We start from the raw sequence: 18,014 nt of genomic DNA on the forward strand, positions 1-18,014 counted from the left end.
TTGAGCTATAAATAGGCAAGCTTTTAAGTTCTTGTTTTTATTTGTTTCATTGTTTTATCTGACTTTATGGCTTATGTTTTTAATATGTTAAGTATGTCTTAGTGCTTAGATATTCAATTAATACTGGTATTTCTGTTATTTGTCTTTTAATTCAATTATTTTAGATTTTCTTAAAACACATTTTATGTTTTGTATATTTTTGTTTCATATGGTGCTCTAACTATAGACTATTTTGACCAACATTTTGACTTTATCACAGATTGCCAGGTTGTAGTATCACAGTCACAGGTTTTCTCATGCCCAGTTGGATGTGTTTGGAGAAAACATGCTTACAGAAAACACTGGCTGCCTTTTTTCAAAGATCATGATTGTTTTGTCAATATTTGGCCCCACAGAAGTGATCAAGTTGATTCACACCGTACGTGTTACTTTATTTTAGGATCAATGGAAGACTTTGTATTCAGAGCCGCAGCCGTTTGAAGCACATTTGGAGCAATTGAGAAAACAATGATAAATATTTAGAGAATGTAATGTACAAGGAGGAGTGTTTCTTCAAGTAACACGTTTACATCTACGTTATCAAATTGTCCTTCGACACAGAGAAGAACAATCTAAGCTTTTATAAACTGTAATATCACATGGAAATGCGACTGAAGAAAAACCAAATCAACAAACACCGACACAGTTTGCACAACAGCCCGAGTCATTGCGCTACATTTTCGAACAGCACAAACATCTTCATTTGATTTGGCTTAATGTAATAATTTAATATGTGGATTTGATTTAGGCATCCACTTGCAAAACAAGCTAATTGTTGCTCAGCTTTTGGTAGCAGACAGAAAAGGTTGGTGGTAAAACCTAAACTAAGCTAAAGCATTGTAATTTGTATGGTTATAAAATATATGTACTGTAAATACACTCTTCAGGGACTCTCTTCCTAATAGGGAGATGTGAGATGTGTGTGAAAGATGTGTAGTCATTTTGATTAACACCAGACAATTTTGTCATACATGCCTGTTAACGTCCTAATAGAAATGTTCACCATGAAAATGAATTAAGTTAATGACAGGACCTTTGGTTTAACCTCAAAGGGCCGTTGGGAGGATTGTAATAATGATGTAACTTGATATAAAATTCTTTAGACATTACCTCTGTGCCGAACTTGGAAGGAGTAAATACCAAAGAGAGTCAGGACTGCATCAACCCCAGCGTCCAGCTGGCTGCCTGAATTAACTTCTGCTGGTCTTTAATGGCTCTGAGCATCTGTGACCCCTGACCTTGCCCTCTGAACACACTAACAAAGTCCCTCTTTTTCCATCTTCTTCACACTCGCACACATACTTTTCTGGCTAGTCTGACCACTCCTGACAACTGGCTGTTTGTTTGTGTGGGGGTATTTACACTGCAACATATGCAGGGCGACTGGTCTCCTGTGGCCCTGTCAGGGCTGAGCTCCCAAATGCTGTTGAGACCCTAGAGTTTTGTTTGGCATCTGTGGTGGTAATAAGAGGATGGATGGAGGATATATTTACAACTCAGCTCAGCCCCTTTAGGTCGGACCAGTGGTGGAGTCCTGCGTTTTTGGATGCTGGAGAATTGACCAAAGCCAACAACACATTATCAGTCAATCCATAACACAAGCTGGACACAATCTTTGTCAATCTATAATCGTCCTGACTGTTTGTTAATGCCAGGAAATTACAAGAAACTTCAAATTTATAGGATGGAAGTGAAAACTCTGTGTGTTCCACAGTGAATAGATTTGTTCAGCCCAGGGTCTTAATTATCTTGAATGAACAGTTAAGTAAAAATGGGTTACATCTTTAGGGACAGCTTTACTTTTTAATTAGAATAAGGAAACCTTTTTTTTCCTAAATAGTCCCTTTTTAAATCTCTCCTCTCTGCTGGCTCAGCAAAACTCAATAACAATGAGGACTTTGTGAATATTTGGGCACAGTTACATCGAGGGCATGGGAGGTTAGGAAAAGCTTATTGGAGGTTGGACTGACACCCCTCTTAACTTCTCTTACTCAAGCCTGTCGCGGCCCATTGGAGAATGAGCTCTAAGTTTGGCTTCTCATATAAACATACTTTCAGCAACCTAACGGCCAAAAATATGAACTGCAGTTATATTAAGGTTAAAAAAGAAATGGAGAAGATAGAAATAAGCGTGTTAACCGCTGAGCATTCATGCTGATTGAAATCTCTTGTGCGTAGCAGAGTCGTTTGACCCACCCTGATCTGCACACTTTTCGGTGTCCTCTCCGTGCTTGACCATTTTAATTTTAAAGGTCAGATTTGGACTGTGCAAATTATAATATTAAATATTTAAAGGCTCTGCATCATAGAAGGTTATTTTTCAAGGGAATTGCATTGTTTTTGCCAAGTCACTGGTCCTTTTCAAACAGGCTGAGTTTGCCTCAAGCTCCAGCGTTCGGGAACTGTGATTCATAATTGATCATCAGACAGATAAGCTGTAACTGAAGACACGCCTGAAGATTTTTTTGTTTTTGTTTGTATTTTACCCACAATTTGCAGTTCAGCACAGTCCGCAAATGCCTGCACTAGTAGAGGACCGTTGTCAAGGCAAAAAAAAAAAAAAAAATTGGTGTGATTTACTTTAGAGAGCACAGTCCGCAAATGCCTGCACTAGTAGGGGACCGTTGTCATGGTATAAATAAAATAAAAAAAATGGTGTGATTTACTTTAGAGACATACATTGGCTACTGTCCATCATTGCCAACAGTCAAAAAAAAATTGGACATATGACATAGCTAGAAGACAGTGGGACGAAGTGAGAGAGCCGAAGTAGCAAATCTCACAGAATTGGAATGGTGATTTATTGAGCTGTGTCAGGAGCCAATGTAATGTCATTTGCAGTGCATGACTTTCAAGATTTGGCATATGTCATGTAGTCCGTGATCTCTGTCAGTTGTCTTCAAAAGTCTGCTGTAACCTGATAAAGTCTGTTAAAGTGAAAAATTTTTACCTGATAAAGTCTGTTAAAGTGAAAAAAATATATATTTTGATTGATCTAAAGGTGATTTTCCGTCTGTTTTTAAAGGGAGTGGAGCGACAGCTGTGGTCCAAGCAGCCTACTGTTTACCACGCAAAGAGAAGGTGGCCATCAAGCGTATCAACCTGGAGAAGTGCCAGACCAGTATGGATGAACTTCTGGTAAGACACACAATAAGAAAATATCTCTTATATTGAGTTATATGGCGTTTTTGTGACTACCTGTGACTTCTGTTCAATCAAACAGAGCTACTGGTTGAACGTATGGAACTTCATTGAAGGTTCTTTGTTCTGCAAGTGTGAGTGTATGAAGAGGAATCATTTCCACCTCTGCTTTTCATTACCGGTGTTCTCATAGCTCTCCTCTATTTATCCCTGTCACATCAAACACTGCACTGGTTGTATTTGAAAGGAGGACGAGTGCCAGGAAACCATTAGACCTCCATGCCACGGTGTCCTGAGGGCTCTATTGTGTCTTCATCATCTCAGTGCAATTTTGCGCTGCTGCTCAGCACTCATCATTGACTGTACATGTGGTTTACCATTTATCTTTTCAGGAGTGGAAGGATTACATCAGGCTGCTCTTCACTTCGACATGATCCAGTGCACGGTTGGGGTCTGTGTTCTAGATCTGCAGATGATGTCATTTTTATGTTCAAAATCTAGGACAAAGATTATTTCAGACACTGATAACACTTGGTGCTGGACTGACACCAGTAAACTAGACTATAAGCCCGGTTCCAATTTAATTTAAGACATGTCCATTTGTCTTAGTTCACTATTTAAAAGGGTTAAAAAACACTCTTAGTGATTTTAACTAACAGCATAAGTCTATAAACTGAAGCATTTAGCTACTCAGCAGCTAACAGTTGTCTTCTCTTCATGATGCAAAAGTTATTTTAAATAGGCGACACATCATGGGGTTCCTGGGAAACTCAGTCAATGATTTCCATATGAAAAACATATAGTGTGTACAGTACACACTAGAGAGTACAGAGTATGAGCTTTGAGACTACTGTTTCTTACCAGCCACTGGTCAAGTTAAAACAGGAAGAGGAACTACCTCCCCACATTATTTGGAGGATGAATCAGGGGAATGTTGTTCCTGGATTCTCAGGCGGTCACATGGACTACATTGAGGTCAGATTTCTTGCCTGTGCCCCACTGTCCTACCCCCCTTGGAGAACCAATTCCACACCCTGCTGAATACCCTGTAAATGTCCAAGGAAGCATCAAATTGAACTTGGGTCGTGTCTGTTAAGATGAAGTGTGCAGAGTGGACGTCGCCTGACTTCAAAAATGTTTTAAATTGCTGAGAAACATGAGAGAATCTTCAGTGACAGAAAGCAATAACCTGTCACGTCTCTGCTCTATGCATGCGTCATTGTAGTTTAACAATCACTGAGAGGCGGAGGTGCTTTGGAGTGACTCAGGCCACAGTAGATGAGGAGGAGGATTGTTTACACACCAGGTTCAATGTTCTTTATCCTCTTGAATAACAATTACAGCACTGTTACAGTTGTCGCTTTTGTCTGGTTCACTAAAGGAAACGGAATCAGATTTCACACCGACCTATCAGGTATCGACTGGTACCGGGTTAAACCTCATATTTTCTGCAAGAGGAAGTGAATCAGAAGCATATGTGTGTGTCCCTGGTATTTACAAAGTTTCCTCATCAGCCATTGGATCAGCAGCTTCACTGATCCTCAGTCATGAGAGTGTGTGATTGATGCAGTGAGATTGGGTCATAGTCGGTGCGCCTGTGTGTGTGTGTGTATGAGTAACTCATAGTGACGTAATAATGCCTCTATAGTGGCTTCTCTGTGAGGCGTCCATTAGTGTGGCACCAGTTTGTGACCCTGCACTGTCCATGACAATAGATCATTTATTTATTTTTTGCTCAGCTTGAAAGGCTTCAGATGAACCAAGTACTGAGGCTAGGGAATGCTAAATATAAAACAGTGTGAACAAGATGGGCTGGTCTGTGTCCTAGTGAACCGATACGTGCCTCATATTAAGGGTGTGTTCACACTTGTAGTTGTCTCCCATTTGTTCAGATCTAAGCTGGATATTTTTATTTTAGCTTTTTATATGTATAAATATATAATTATTTGTGCTGTCTACAATGGATCTAATGTAATTTCCACCCCCAAAAAATGCTGCTGCCACGCTCGCTGCATAGATCTTATGTACTTTGTGCAACTTCCACTTCTACTTTTAAATTCTATTCCACTTGATGAACTCAGACGTTTAGATTCAAATCACACATTTGCATGTTCTTGCAGTGTTTGCTTGTTTTTTCCCCAGATTCTGTTGGTTCCTGTCCAGAGTCCAAAATCATGCAGACGTATGATAATTGTTCACTTTAAATTGACTATAGGTCAGAGTGTGAGTTTGTCTCTGGGTGTGGGCGTAAGAGTGGAGAAAAGTCCAAGGTGCACCCCACCCTCACCGGATGAGTACTGGGTTTGGCTCCAGTTGGCCCCCAGCTGATGAGAAGTACTAACGGTAGAATAGGAATGAGCGAAAGGACTATGGTAGCTGTCTCTATTGTACAAACCTGGGATTTCCATTATGAAGATACAGTTTCTTTTCGATAAACAGAAGGAACAGAGATTCAGTCTGACGTTACTTTGATTTGTTGGCAAATGGCATCAAAGGGTTAAAGGGTTGCTGAGGGTTTTTGAGGAAAGTCTTTAATAATTAAAGCAAACATCCGACTGCTCTAGGCAACGAAAAACATTTCCACTGTCTTTGCTGCAGAATTGACTTAAAGAGATTAAAACTGTGTGACAAAAAGCTGCTCTGAAGCTTGTATTGTCTGCTGGAAAGAGATGGGAAAAACTTGACTGCTGCCAAAGCACGGTTTCCTCTCTGATGTATCCCATTGTTTTGTTTTTTTTCCTGGGGTTACCCTGGCGCACAGTGCACTGATGACCTATCTCTTCCACTGTGCTGAGAACAGAAGAGTGGTGGTGTGGGAGGTGGTCTCTACTGGAACCAACCAACTAGGACTCGGTTCATGGAATTGCCTCCTATCCTAGAAAATTAAAACCAATTTCTGGGCTGTGTTCGCATATTGAATAAAACTTGCTCGGAAATTGTGACTTAATCTTTTTTGACAGCTGACAGGTAAATAAAAGTATAGCAAAAAAGTGAAATGATAGATGTGAATACAATTAAAACTTTGGCTAAAAAAGCTGAGAAGAAAATACTTTATACAGCATAAGAGAAAATTATGCTAGATGTAAATGAAACCTAGCAAAAATATCATGGACCCAAGGTAAACAATTAAGCTTCACAGTTAGGGTGTAGCTTGGCCTTCACTTTTTGGTCTGTGAACAGGTTTACCTGTAGGTTTTCTCAGACTGTAATCGTCTTTGACAGAAACCATTGTCCTGTATAGAAATTTAGTACCAACATGTCTGTACATGTCATGGTCTTGTAAGTTTTAATGAGTGTTTTTGGCCCCACCTGACACTGTATCCGCCCTTAGTGTGTGAAGTGCTTTCACAGTCGTCATGATATCAACCAAGCTCCTTCAGCCTTTCTTGGCAGAGGCCGACACTGAAGGTCGAGCGCTCAATATTGATGGCTCTGCAGCTGAGGAGTGCTGCTGTTAATGCACTGTGTGTTAGCTAAGCATTTATAGCTGATGAGACATCAGCCTTCAACTGCTTACTGTTTCACCTCCTTCTATTGGTCGATGTATTTAACAAATGTTTCTGCTTGTTTAAGGTCTCTCCATTTAGAGGCTTGTAGTGCACATGTCATGATGGAGCACTCTGTTAGCACACACACACACACACATATATATATATATATGTATATATATATATATATATATATATGTGCTGTTGCAGGCTGCTCTCACCCCCTCAGTGCAGCCCTCGGGGGGGGGCTGAAGCCTTTCAGTGCTAGCTTTCCTGTCACTGCCTTTAGTCAAGGAACAAGTGAAACTTTGACAATCTTGTTCTCTCTAAGACTGGCTCCTTTGGCGGTGGGTGCACCACAACCCTGAAGGGAATTACTTTTTTAAGACAGACAGTCCCAGTTTTGAGAGCAGCAGATATTGGTGTTAGTCTCACACCTCTGTCTTGGTTTAGATTTTTTCTTTGTAGTTTAGATATTTGTTGCAAATGACAGAGAAAGTTATAGAAATACTACAATAGAAGAACAACTAAAATGATCTCTGTGCCTCGGAGTCGTCCTGCCGGGATTCAGATTTCCCAGAAGAAGGCTAAATTAGTGTAGTACTAAATTCTGGACAGTTTGATCAAAATGCAAACATATCCCACCCATGGCACATTTAAATGATTTGCTGAGATGGCTATTTCAGCTTCAATATGGTCTCTGTTAGCTCGGGGGATATTTTTTGCACAACAAGTACATGTTGTGCATTATACAGCAGAGACATATTGCGGAGACATGCATGGGAATCAGTGGGCTCCAGTGGGTTTTCTGTTCTACAGGGAGTGTGTCTATCCTCAAATGACTCTGAAAATGGAACTGGGGCTGTAGTGAAGGATTCTGTGCCAGCATTACCTCAGCTCTCCTGCTTTCCAAGCACACACATACACACGCACGCACACATGCAGCGTTTGTTACATTATAGAGTACTTGCTGTTTTCTGCGTATGAGATTTAATTATATTGGTGATACAGTAAAATCTATTTCCTTCAGAGTACTGACATCATCAACATCTTAAATGTCACAGATTTCAAATATAGCTGCACCAGTATAGCCATAGTCATTTGTCTTTTTTTATTCATTTTTTTCCCAAGACTTTTTTTTTAAACACCTTTTAGTGAGCTACTGAATAGCTGGCTGGAGGACACAGTTTGTATTAAATGAGGTTTATAAAAGTTGCTTTGTATGTCTCCCGACTCATTTTGTCTGCCATCCAGCGTTTTAAGAGCTTTTAATGCCGTCTTTTTCTCTGCCTCAAATGCCAGTGAAGAACAAGAGTGGTGATTAAAGTGAGAGTGGCTTTAACACAGACTTTTACCAGATTTTTACCAGATTATGAGGTGATGAGGTGTTCACAGACTGCAGCTGCAGCATCGTGTCAGTAAGCCTTCGGTCAAACCTCTTCATACGTACTTCTTGTTGTTAATTGGATTCTTTCTGCTTTGTCTCCTTTACAGAAAGAGATTCAGGCCATGAGTCAGTGCCACCATCCCAACATTGTGTCTTATTACACCTCCTTCGTGGTAAAGGATGAACTTTGGCTGGTCATGAAGCTGCTCAGTGGTGGTAAGTCAGTGTTCTTGATCCTCCCCTTTCTGCTAATGATAATGATGTCATTTTTTTTAGCGTCCTGCTGGCCTTAAGTCATATGATTCAATCTAGAATTTGTTTCTTCAGGGCCCCTTGTAATTAGAGGTGGGCAGCAGGAAGAGTCGACCAATTTGCTGCTGAAGTGTAATCACGACAGCATTGATCTTCACCGTGTCCTGCTCTCCTCTGTGCTCTGCAGCTCTTTCCGGGCTTTAACTTGGTACAGTGCAGGAGCTAATGACAGGGCAGAGGTAATAACAGCTCGCAGGCTGCTGTCATGGCATCCATCTGGTACTGCTGCAATTAACTAGTGAGAGGAGCGGGCGAGGGGACCACAATGGAGATAAAAGATGCAACAATTGTGTCCCCTTGGGGTTGTATTGTTCATTTAAATCTTATAAAAATGACTAGTGAAGCCACAGAAAAGAAATATTTGTACATGGGGCGCCGGACGTCGGCCAGAAGAAGCTGGTCATGCTGCAGACAAAGCCCAATATTTGAGGAGAGTTCGTCAGGGGGCTGCTCTAATTTGTACTTGATGACAGCTTAATGAAATTAGTGGCTGTCTGTTCTACAAAGAGGCTAATAAAAAAAAAAAACCATCCAGCTTCCAGCATGGCACACTTAAATATACAAGCCACTCACTTAACATTTGCCCCCTGGTTTTACTATCGCTTGTTCCTCTCAGGGCCTCTGTGTAAACAGCATGCCACAGTAACAGATAGTGTCCAGGTGGCATGCCTGGCTCTCTCTGTTACGCTGGAGTCACAAACCGTCCGGCAACCGCCACAATGCTGCGCCTGAGCTGTGCTCCCACCCAGTGATGCCACGGTGCAACAGGTCCAGACTCCACTTTTTATGCCCCTCCCCTTCTCTTTCTCATCCTACTGAAATAGAGGTCCTTGATGTTGAGTTTTATTATGCGTAGTAATTGATTGATGGCCTCAGTGACGTCTCGCACAGAGAAGAGGGCGGAAATAAGGTCAGGTTTGCCGACCGTCCCACCACCGTGTCGTCTGCTCTGCAGGTTTGATAGAGCGTAACCCCCACCCACTGTCTTCACCCTGACACCCTGTCTTTTGGTTTCAACACTCATACCAGCTTGACAGTTGATGTGACTGGCATGTTTACACAGGGAAAAGTTTTGTTTGCAAGGCGTTGACTGAAAAGCCAGCAGAATTCTTCACTTCTATGGAAGACATATCGTAACACTGACCCGTCAGAGTGCAAAGGTGTGTCTTCGACAAATAGGTAATAAGACTTTTTCAAAAAGAATCTTAGAACAGTCATATGTTAAGAAAGACCTCCTACCAGCCTAGCTAAAGACTGACATACACATGAACTACTACAGTAAAGGAAGACTGGGAGCTCAACACCAGGAGAGCAATAAAAAGGGTCAGAATTTACAAAGTACAAGTCACCCCAAAAATCACATTTCCATCACAAAAGCATTCAGTGTTTTTCCGTGTGGTCTCAGACCATTGACAACTTCACTGTTGCTTAATTTCACTACAACTTTTGACATGCTAATCCTGGTTTGTTAAATAACTGGATGTGCTTTTCAGTTGACAGGACTGAGTGATAGTACACGGCAATTTAAAGTGTCTTTTCACGCCTCAGTGGGTTGGAACTGTCACGGTGGTATAATTGGATCTGCACATTATTGGGCAGGTGGTTTAAATGTTATGCCTGACTGGTGCGCTGTTGAATAGCAGATCCCATGTGGGATTGGTCTTTTTTTTTTCTACAAACCTCATTTACAATCAAAGTTAGCACCTTTCATAAAATGCCATATAATAAAACAAAAAAATTGCCCTTTGGCCATTTGACTCCAAATGTGCACACAGCTGTCAGGATCCTAACAAATCAATTCAAGACCAAATTTGTCAAACTGAACTCCCTGTTGACATGCTGCTTTGCAGGAAAATCCTGTTCTGAACGTGACATGTGAACAAGTGTTTGATAAGAGCAACGCACAACCTGTCACTGCTGAAATTCACTTTCACTGAAAGTAATTCAGAAGGAAAAAACACTGATACCAAAGTGAGCAGAGGAATGTGTCCCAGCAAATTCATGTGCAGCCTTCCTGACCTACTGTACTCTGCTGTAGCGGCACACCCGTCTGAACGCCACTATTACATTACATTATCAAAAGGCTAAAGTCTGAAGCCAGGTGGTTTGTCACATCGTGGTGTGGACCACAGTGCTGACAGGAAGCTTTGATAGTATCTCCAATTTCCAAGAATCGATACAACAGATTTCTTTCTTTAGCAAAGAATTGTTTTTTGTTCACTTCTGTAGCGTGTTGTGCCTTTTCCCCTCCAGGCTTTATTCAGTCAATGCAGAGTTTCGTGACTCTACAGTCTTTTACATCTTGTTTCTGCACCACCCACAGCATGTGACAGCTACTCCCATGCCCCACCCTGCTTGGCTCCAACTTTGCCTGGCATTCCCCATCATCGTTCAGCACAGTTGGCAGCAGTTCTCATCACCTTCACTTACCTCGGCCTTCTGACTGCTTGTTCTTGATCTGCCTCGGTCCAGAGCTTCTGGCTCCAAATCAGGGAACACACTTCTTAGCACTGAACGGTGTGGCTCCAACAGATTTTCCTATGACAACCAAAAGACTGTGGCTCACACATAAGCAGCTGATGATGACGGATCACAGACCACATGATTTGTCTAACCGACTTAAGCCAACTGAATGCACCAAATTCTTGTGACTCGTCTGACAGTAAACAAACAGACTAGTTGGGTTGGTACTCAGTACACTCTACTTGGGCTAGGCAGAGTTATGTAAAATTCCAGATTGTTTGGAATCCTTTGTTTTTTTGTGACTACCTGTAACTCAGGTTTCATTCGTCTTGGATGCGGTCTTGGGTTGTTAACCCGTCGGGCAACGTCAGCCTAATGAGGCATGAAGTGTTCAATCAGATGAATTTGAAAGGGGCTGACAAGACTGGCATTTAATGATTCTCCCTAAGCATGAGTCACGCTGAGTGTGTGTGTCTATGTGTGTGTGTCTGCACTGAAGAATCGTTTTACTGCCGTATCACCTCATTTAAAGAAGCCTTGTCACTGCTTAATCCTGGAAAAGTGCAAATTGTTTGCTTTCTACCTTTCTTGACCTTCTCTCTTTATCTTTAGCCAATGCTTGTCTATAGTTTTGTTAGGTGATAGCTGACGGTGCTGCATCATCAGCAGAAGTGGTCAACATCAGTGTACCCTCGAGCTGTTGTTCTATTCACACAGGCACACAGACGATGAGTAAAGGAATCCTTAAGTTAAGGAGAAATGCTTTTGTTTGAGAAAAAAAAAACTTGCCATTGATGTTAAAAGGAATAGCATGTTTTTTACTGTGAATGTTGGCAGTAAAAAGCAGTAAAAGTTCTGTTGTCAAGTAGTGTCTTGTAAGCCCATAGGCTGGTGACAGTTTTCTACATAATACTTTGAAGAAAAAAACTCTCCCAACTATTATAAATACTACTTCTACCTTACTATTGACAAACCTCTTGTTACAGGTTTGTATGTGTGTCAGGTCTGTACTTTTTTTAATAACTAAAAACTTGTAAGACTAGCTCTTTTTTGAAATACCTATAAAACTAATGGTGTATTTTACCTAAATATGTGTTTGTGTATACACAGCCAATGGTAGCTTCCTCTCTCCTCTGCAGACGGTGCAATTAGTGCATTTTCAAACTACTATTATTTTAGTATTTTAGCATTATTTTAATTCTAAATTTTCTTTAAAATAAAAGTATAGTTTAGCTTGGCTACGATGGATGGATGGATGGATGGATGGATGGATGGATGGATGCATTGGCCAAATTGCTGGTGATGATCTCACCTCCATATGCGTCTAAACAAAATATATTTTTGTGATTCTGCAGTTCCTGCAATGTCAGAGGGTTTCTATTTAAGAAAAGGTTTTCTGCACAGGTAAGTGAGGAACGATGAGGTGGCATTATTTTGCTCCAAAACTTTGTCTCCTAGTCACAGCCTCATTTCCTGGCTCAGTCGGACTACATCTCTGCTGTTATTGTGACCTGACTGATTTTAATGGCCAGGTCCTCTCCACATTGTCACGTCTAGTCGTATTCCATCCTTTTCTAAAAAAATCCCAGATACCTTGTTAAACATCAGTTCATTTATTCTCCCACTCAACAATTCACCCACTAACTCCTACAGTCAGGTCTGCTTTTTCTTTCTGGTCCATCCTTCAAATGTTTTTTTTCTTTTTTCATCACCACTCCCCACCACAGTGCTGAATCACATTTTCTACTTTGCACTGTCACTGCTTGAACAACCCGATGAACCCACCCTCCCTTCCTCCCTCCTTCGCCCCTTTCCTCCTCTGCCTCATTCTGACTGTGCAGAAGCCTCTCCGCAGTAACACTGTCTCGTCTCAGGTGGCCCGTCATCGTCGGCCACTCTGGGCATTGCAGCAAGTGTTTGTCTAAGTGCCGCAGACGATGACACTCTGAAATGGAGGTGCAAATAAATATTCTTGTGCCCGAAGCTTGGCACACTTGCTAAACGCCATCAATTACGTCTTGGAATTGTAACGCTCGGTGTTTTGAAGACCTTGAAAAGGCAATTTCCAGCTTTTGTTTACAAGAACTGCCAACCGAGGGCATGTGTGTGGAGGGGGAGTGTGTGTTTTGAGCAAGTAAGGCAGGGATGAACCAAACAGTGTGGCAGGCAGTGTGATGTTTGTGTTTGTGTGTCACTGCAACACAAAAAGCCTGTCAGACAAGTGGCATTCTATTTGCTGCTCTCTTTTGTCTCCATTCACCAGTGTCACCCAATCTTCTGTCGTGCCCAGTGCAAATAGTGAAGCTCTTTTCAGAGTGAGATTCTTCATTGTTTGGAAAGTCACACAAAGGAAATCATACGCTGACGGCAGGAAGACTTTTCATCCATTTATACAGCAGGAGTCGTTCCCAGTCAGACATGGTGACCTGTCTTTTCTGGTCTGAAGCAGGACCAGTTGTTTGACAGAGTCGTTGCGGTTCACCGTACATTGGTTTAAAAGACAGTCCAACCTATGACCCTCAAAGCAAACCTGTCCACTTATCTGCACTGCTGATCAGTACCTGCGTACAAAGCCCTGAAGGTAGAGCCACATGCACACAAAATCGGTGTCTTTGTCCACATGAGAGATAAAAGTCTTTAGCTATCCTTGGTATTCATGTTTTATACAAAAGGCATTGTGCCAAAAGTTGACATTTTCTAGTGCAACTTGAATCTGTGTGTTTTTGTGAGTTTAACTGCAGATAGACTAAAGCCATGATGTCATCGAGAGCCTTAGTCAGCCTTAGTGTTGGGCTGTAAATGGGAAATAATGAAATAATGCTGACCGTAGCCATGGTGATCCTGAGCTGCCAGTATTATTTGATTACTCCACATCTTCACATCTCAGTGGAGATTACATGAGATAAAGAAATTGTTTGGGCCTCAGAGCTCCAGACTAACTTTTTCGATGGTGGCTGTGCTGCTCAGTAGTCAGAGATACTCAACGCCTCCAAACATAACATGGAAGGTTTTACCCTTTACAGGTCTTGTAGAAATCCATGTTCTGCCATGTTCTGCTTTATTTTGCCATGGACACAATAAAGGTTATGATTATGTTTATGGTAAGAGACATATTGCAGACTAATCTTTTTTTTTCCTCAGGTAAATTAATCTGCAAACAGTGGAAAAGTACTTGTATATACACAGTTTAATTCACCCAAACACAACTTGAACCTTTACTGTTCTGCTACCAAAACACCAGGTCCAAAACACACTTTTGGTCTCACCAAGCCTCCAAGATATTTATGCCAAAACTGACAGTCAGTAGTAAAATAAAAGTATTTCTGTTTGAGAGAACTCAACATCAAGACAAAAGACAAATGAACTGGAATTTATTTTCAATGAAAGCTGCTTCATGTCTTTCTCATTGTCACGTTAGATGCAATTCTATTTCATACCAATAGAGTTACTGGTCATAAAAGTGGAGTTTAGATCTGCCATTGTCATTTTTTTATGATTAAATCCATACAAATATTTCTCTAAGTGAGAAAAGTGAAAGTGAAGTTTTCTTTTCTCTCTTTTATAACATTCTACATTTACAGCCTGATTTCTTCGTAGTTTGTGTTTGGTTGTAGAGGTGGTTTTAATTGTTGTAATTAACAAGTAAAATACAAAACACCTTCATGTAGTCACTCATCTTGACATTCTTTTCAGGCTCAGTGCTGGACGTAATCAAACATATCATCTCGCGAGGTGAACACAAGACGGGCGTCCTGGACGAAGCCAGCATAGCCACGGTGTTGAGAGACGTGCTGGAGGGTCTGGAGTATCTGCACAAGAACGGGCAGATCCACAGGTAAAGAGGGTTTGTTGCTCTGGACTCTGGGGTCCAACATTAGACTGACCTCCAGTTTCCATCACTCACTCACTAAATACAGAAGCGTTTATTGAGCAGATTGTACAACTGTGGCCTTGTCTTTGTGGCGTACTTGTATGTTTTTTTCCACCCATCATTAGCCCTTTTGATATTATGCTTTTATACCAGAGCCTCGGGGGATTCCATTTGTGTTTGTATTCATGTATATAGTGTTTAGGCAACATCATAGTCAGACCTTGTGCTCTAATGCCCGAGGTGGAACAACTTACTGCGGCCAAGCTCATGCCTATAAAACAGTGTACTGTTTACTCTAAACTGCATTTACATTATTATTTTTAACATTTGGACTTGACTCACACGTTACTACAGATTCTTCAACTTAATGAATTATGTTCCAAAATTAAATTTTAATTTTGTAGTCTTGACATTACAAAAAAATGTAATTGACAGCTTATTTTGTTTCTAAAAGTTTTTTTTATAGATAATATAAATGATGATTTTATCATCAAGTGTAAAATGACATATTTAATTTGATTTAATTTAATCATTCACTATTTATTTGCCCACCCGGCCTTTCATGTACTGTCAAGAAATAAACACTAGTTGTAAACAAGCACAAAAATGTGTGGAGAAAAAAAAGGTGTGAATGCGGACGTCTCACCTTGGATCGATAGCTGCAGCCTCACATTTTCTGTTTCTGGATCTCCTCCAATTGCTTTAAAACCTCTTTCTATTATTATGCTCTTTTAATTTATTCATCCTCCATTGTTAAGGCTGTGATGTTGTCCCCCACAAGGCTGAACTGTTTGCCGTAAGTGCAGCAGTTGTAAATCAGTGAAATGTTTATGGGATAGTGTGAATCAGAGGGGAACATAAATCCTCTGAACAAACAACAGTGGTTGACGTTAAAGGCCAGTGAATGTCTTTATTCTGGTTGATGTTTCCTGCAGTTTCCATTTGTTTTTTGCCGTCGAGTTTTAATAGTTGTCAGAAAGTTTCGTCTCTTCCTCCCTCCTCATCACTTTTCATATTTTTTTGTCTCTGTAAATGTGATGAATTGAATATAAACTGTACTGAAGCTAGTGATGAATTGAATATAAACTGTACTGATGAGCGCTAAAGCTCAGGGAACAAACGAAGAAGAGTTAAATTAGAGCGCGCTGTGGCCTCTCGTGGCCCGTGGCCTCTCGTGGCCCGTGGCCTCTCGTGGCCCGTGGTCTGGTGGTTAAAGGACTGGGCTTGTCATCAAAGTATCACAGGTTTAAATGCCGGCCCTGGCAGGACTGTGGTGTGTTGAACAAACACCAAACTTCCAAAGCTCTAAAAGTACGACAAACTGCTCCTGTGTGTCACGTGTTTATTCACAGGGTTGAATCGAGGACGGGTCAAATGAAGGGAGTCAACTGCTGAACTGCTGAAAATAAGAAAGTCCCATCAGCAGTGTGTGTAAATAAATGTAATTAGAAAATATATTAATTACATACATAGCATAAATATAATTATTTAATTATTTAATTTAATTTCAATTCTTTCATTGGAAAGTTTTATTGATTAATTTAATTTCAATTCTTTCATTGGATATATTTATTGAAGTGATTTTTACAAAATAAAATAGTATACAGACTAATGTTAATTAAAAAAAAATCAAAATAAAATAGTATACAGACTAATGTAAATTAAAAAAAATCTCAGGGGGAAAACAGGAACAAAAGGACAGAGGTTAGTAAATATCTGCCTATGCAAATAGATTCGTGTGGTAGATAATACACCCAGTAAGAGGCATTTTCTGAAAAAAAAAAAAAAAAAAAGTATAATTCAAAAGGTCAGGAGGAATCAGGCAGATCAATGACGCACCACTGCAGCGGTCTGCACTCTGCTCCTGCGACAAGTGTTCCTGGAGAAGAAGGAGAAGCAGTGATGATGTACTTGAGGTTCACCACCAAAAGGATGGACCATTAGTCAAAGCATTGCTCTCATGTTACATCATACAAACACACACATTTCATACAGACGCCTCTGAAAAAAAAAATCGTTAAACTTTATTATTAAATGCCACTTCCGAGCTGATAATCTTCCAGAGTTACTTCATGCACAAATGGAATGCGTCGATGGTAGATTTGCGTGCCGCAGGAAATGTGATGCTGAAAGCTCTCCTCTAATCCTGTTCATGACCAGGCTCAGTCGCAGCACTTGAGCAGTCACAAAAAACACAGTCAAAACACAGACGTCTGTGTTTGAAAGCTCTGTGTAAGATTTTCAGATTAAATATTAAATTAATCAATTGTCCATAGTTTAGTTAATTTGTAATTAAATGGCAGGTTAAACTTTTTAAAGAAAGATATTTATTATATGTTTGATAGTTTTCGCAACATGGATGATGACAGTTGCACCACAGTTAAGACGGTGGCATCATTAATTTCTATTTTTCGTCCTGTCTTGGTTTCAGTTTTGACAGTAAAGTGTTTTACTGAAGGAAAGAAGTTCTTTTTTTGGATGAAGTGTTTCATCAAGGTACTTTGATGACACCTCTATTTACTGTGCATTGAAAGTAACAATACTCCCTGGAAGTTTGTTTAGGGTTATTTGCATGGTTGCATGGTAACTTTTCAGGAAATTAGATTTGTCAATAATACATCACTGCTCAGCTTGGTTAAGCGTTGAACAGCATTTTAAGTAGTATGAGACACATGAGTGAGTTGATGATGAAGATTTAGCCACGGGCTCAGAAGACGGAGGTAATTTCATCAGAGGTGGAGATGGAACCAAAAGACAAAGATATAACCCACCCATTAACCTGCTAATTAGGTCTCATCCTGTGTGAAATTTAGATTTAGTCAGGGATCAGGCGTAACACCCATTTAAATGACTGTTAATTAAAGGGACAATCTGCTGTGCATGTGTGCTGCAGCATATAAATATCCACTTCCAGGGTGTCGCTGTCCGAGAGAGGAAATGTTTATTCTTGAGGTGAACGTGCCAACAGCTCTGTGACCAGTCCAAACTAATGAGGTGATTCCTCAGCCTCAGTTTCTTGTGTGTACCATGTGATAAATGTGAGCGCTGGAGATTGTTGACTTGCTGAGAGGAGAGGTCAGTGGAAACTCTCTGTGTGCTGATGTGAACGTGCACATATGTCCCTCTGTAAGCTGGATCATGTGAGGTGGAGCCCCCGGGGGCCGGGGTTGATGGAGATCGGTCATATGGGTGAAGCCCACGGACAAGTTGGACGGAGACAAAGCGTCACATGATACTTTCCATCCAGCCCAGGATGGCAGGAAAGCAATTAGAGTGCTGCAGCCCTGGCAGTAGGCTGAAGCAGCGACATTTA

The 18,014-nt window shown here is 40.8% G+C and overlaps 1 protein-coding gene across 4 annotated transcripts in view; it reads left to right on the plus strand.

The window, feature by feature from the left end:
* Positions 1 to 18,014, plus strand: part of oxsr1b (oxidative stress responsive kinase 1b) — a 32,229-nt gene that overhangs the window by 4,609 nt on the left and 9,606 nt on the right. For all 4 annotated transcript variants that reach the window (XM_025054547.1, XM_017031473.2, XM_017031475.2 and 1 more), the window contains exons 2-4: positions 3,065 to 3,177; positions 8,163 to 8,271; positions 14,524 to 14,665. In XM_025054547.1, the coding sequence (XP_024910315.1) occupies positions 3,163 to 3,177; positions 8,163 to 8,271; positions 14,524 to 14,665 (266 nt within the window). In that variant the 5' untranslated portion in view covers positions 3,065 to 3,162. The remainder of the gene's footprint in view (positions 1 to 3,064; positions 3,178 to 8,162; positions 8,272 to 14,523; positions 14,666 to 18,014) is intronic.

Source organism: Cynoglossus semilaevis, chromosome 3, assembly GCF_000523025.1.
Source record: "Cynoglossus semilaevis isolate Cse_v1.0 chromosome 3, Cse_v1.0, whole genome shotgun sequence".
NCBI lineage: Eukaryota > Metazoa > Chordata > Actinopteri > Pleuronectiformes > Cynoglossidae > Cynoglossus > Cynoglossus semilaevis.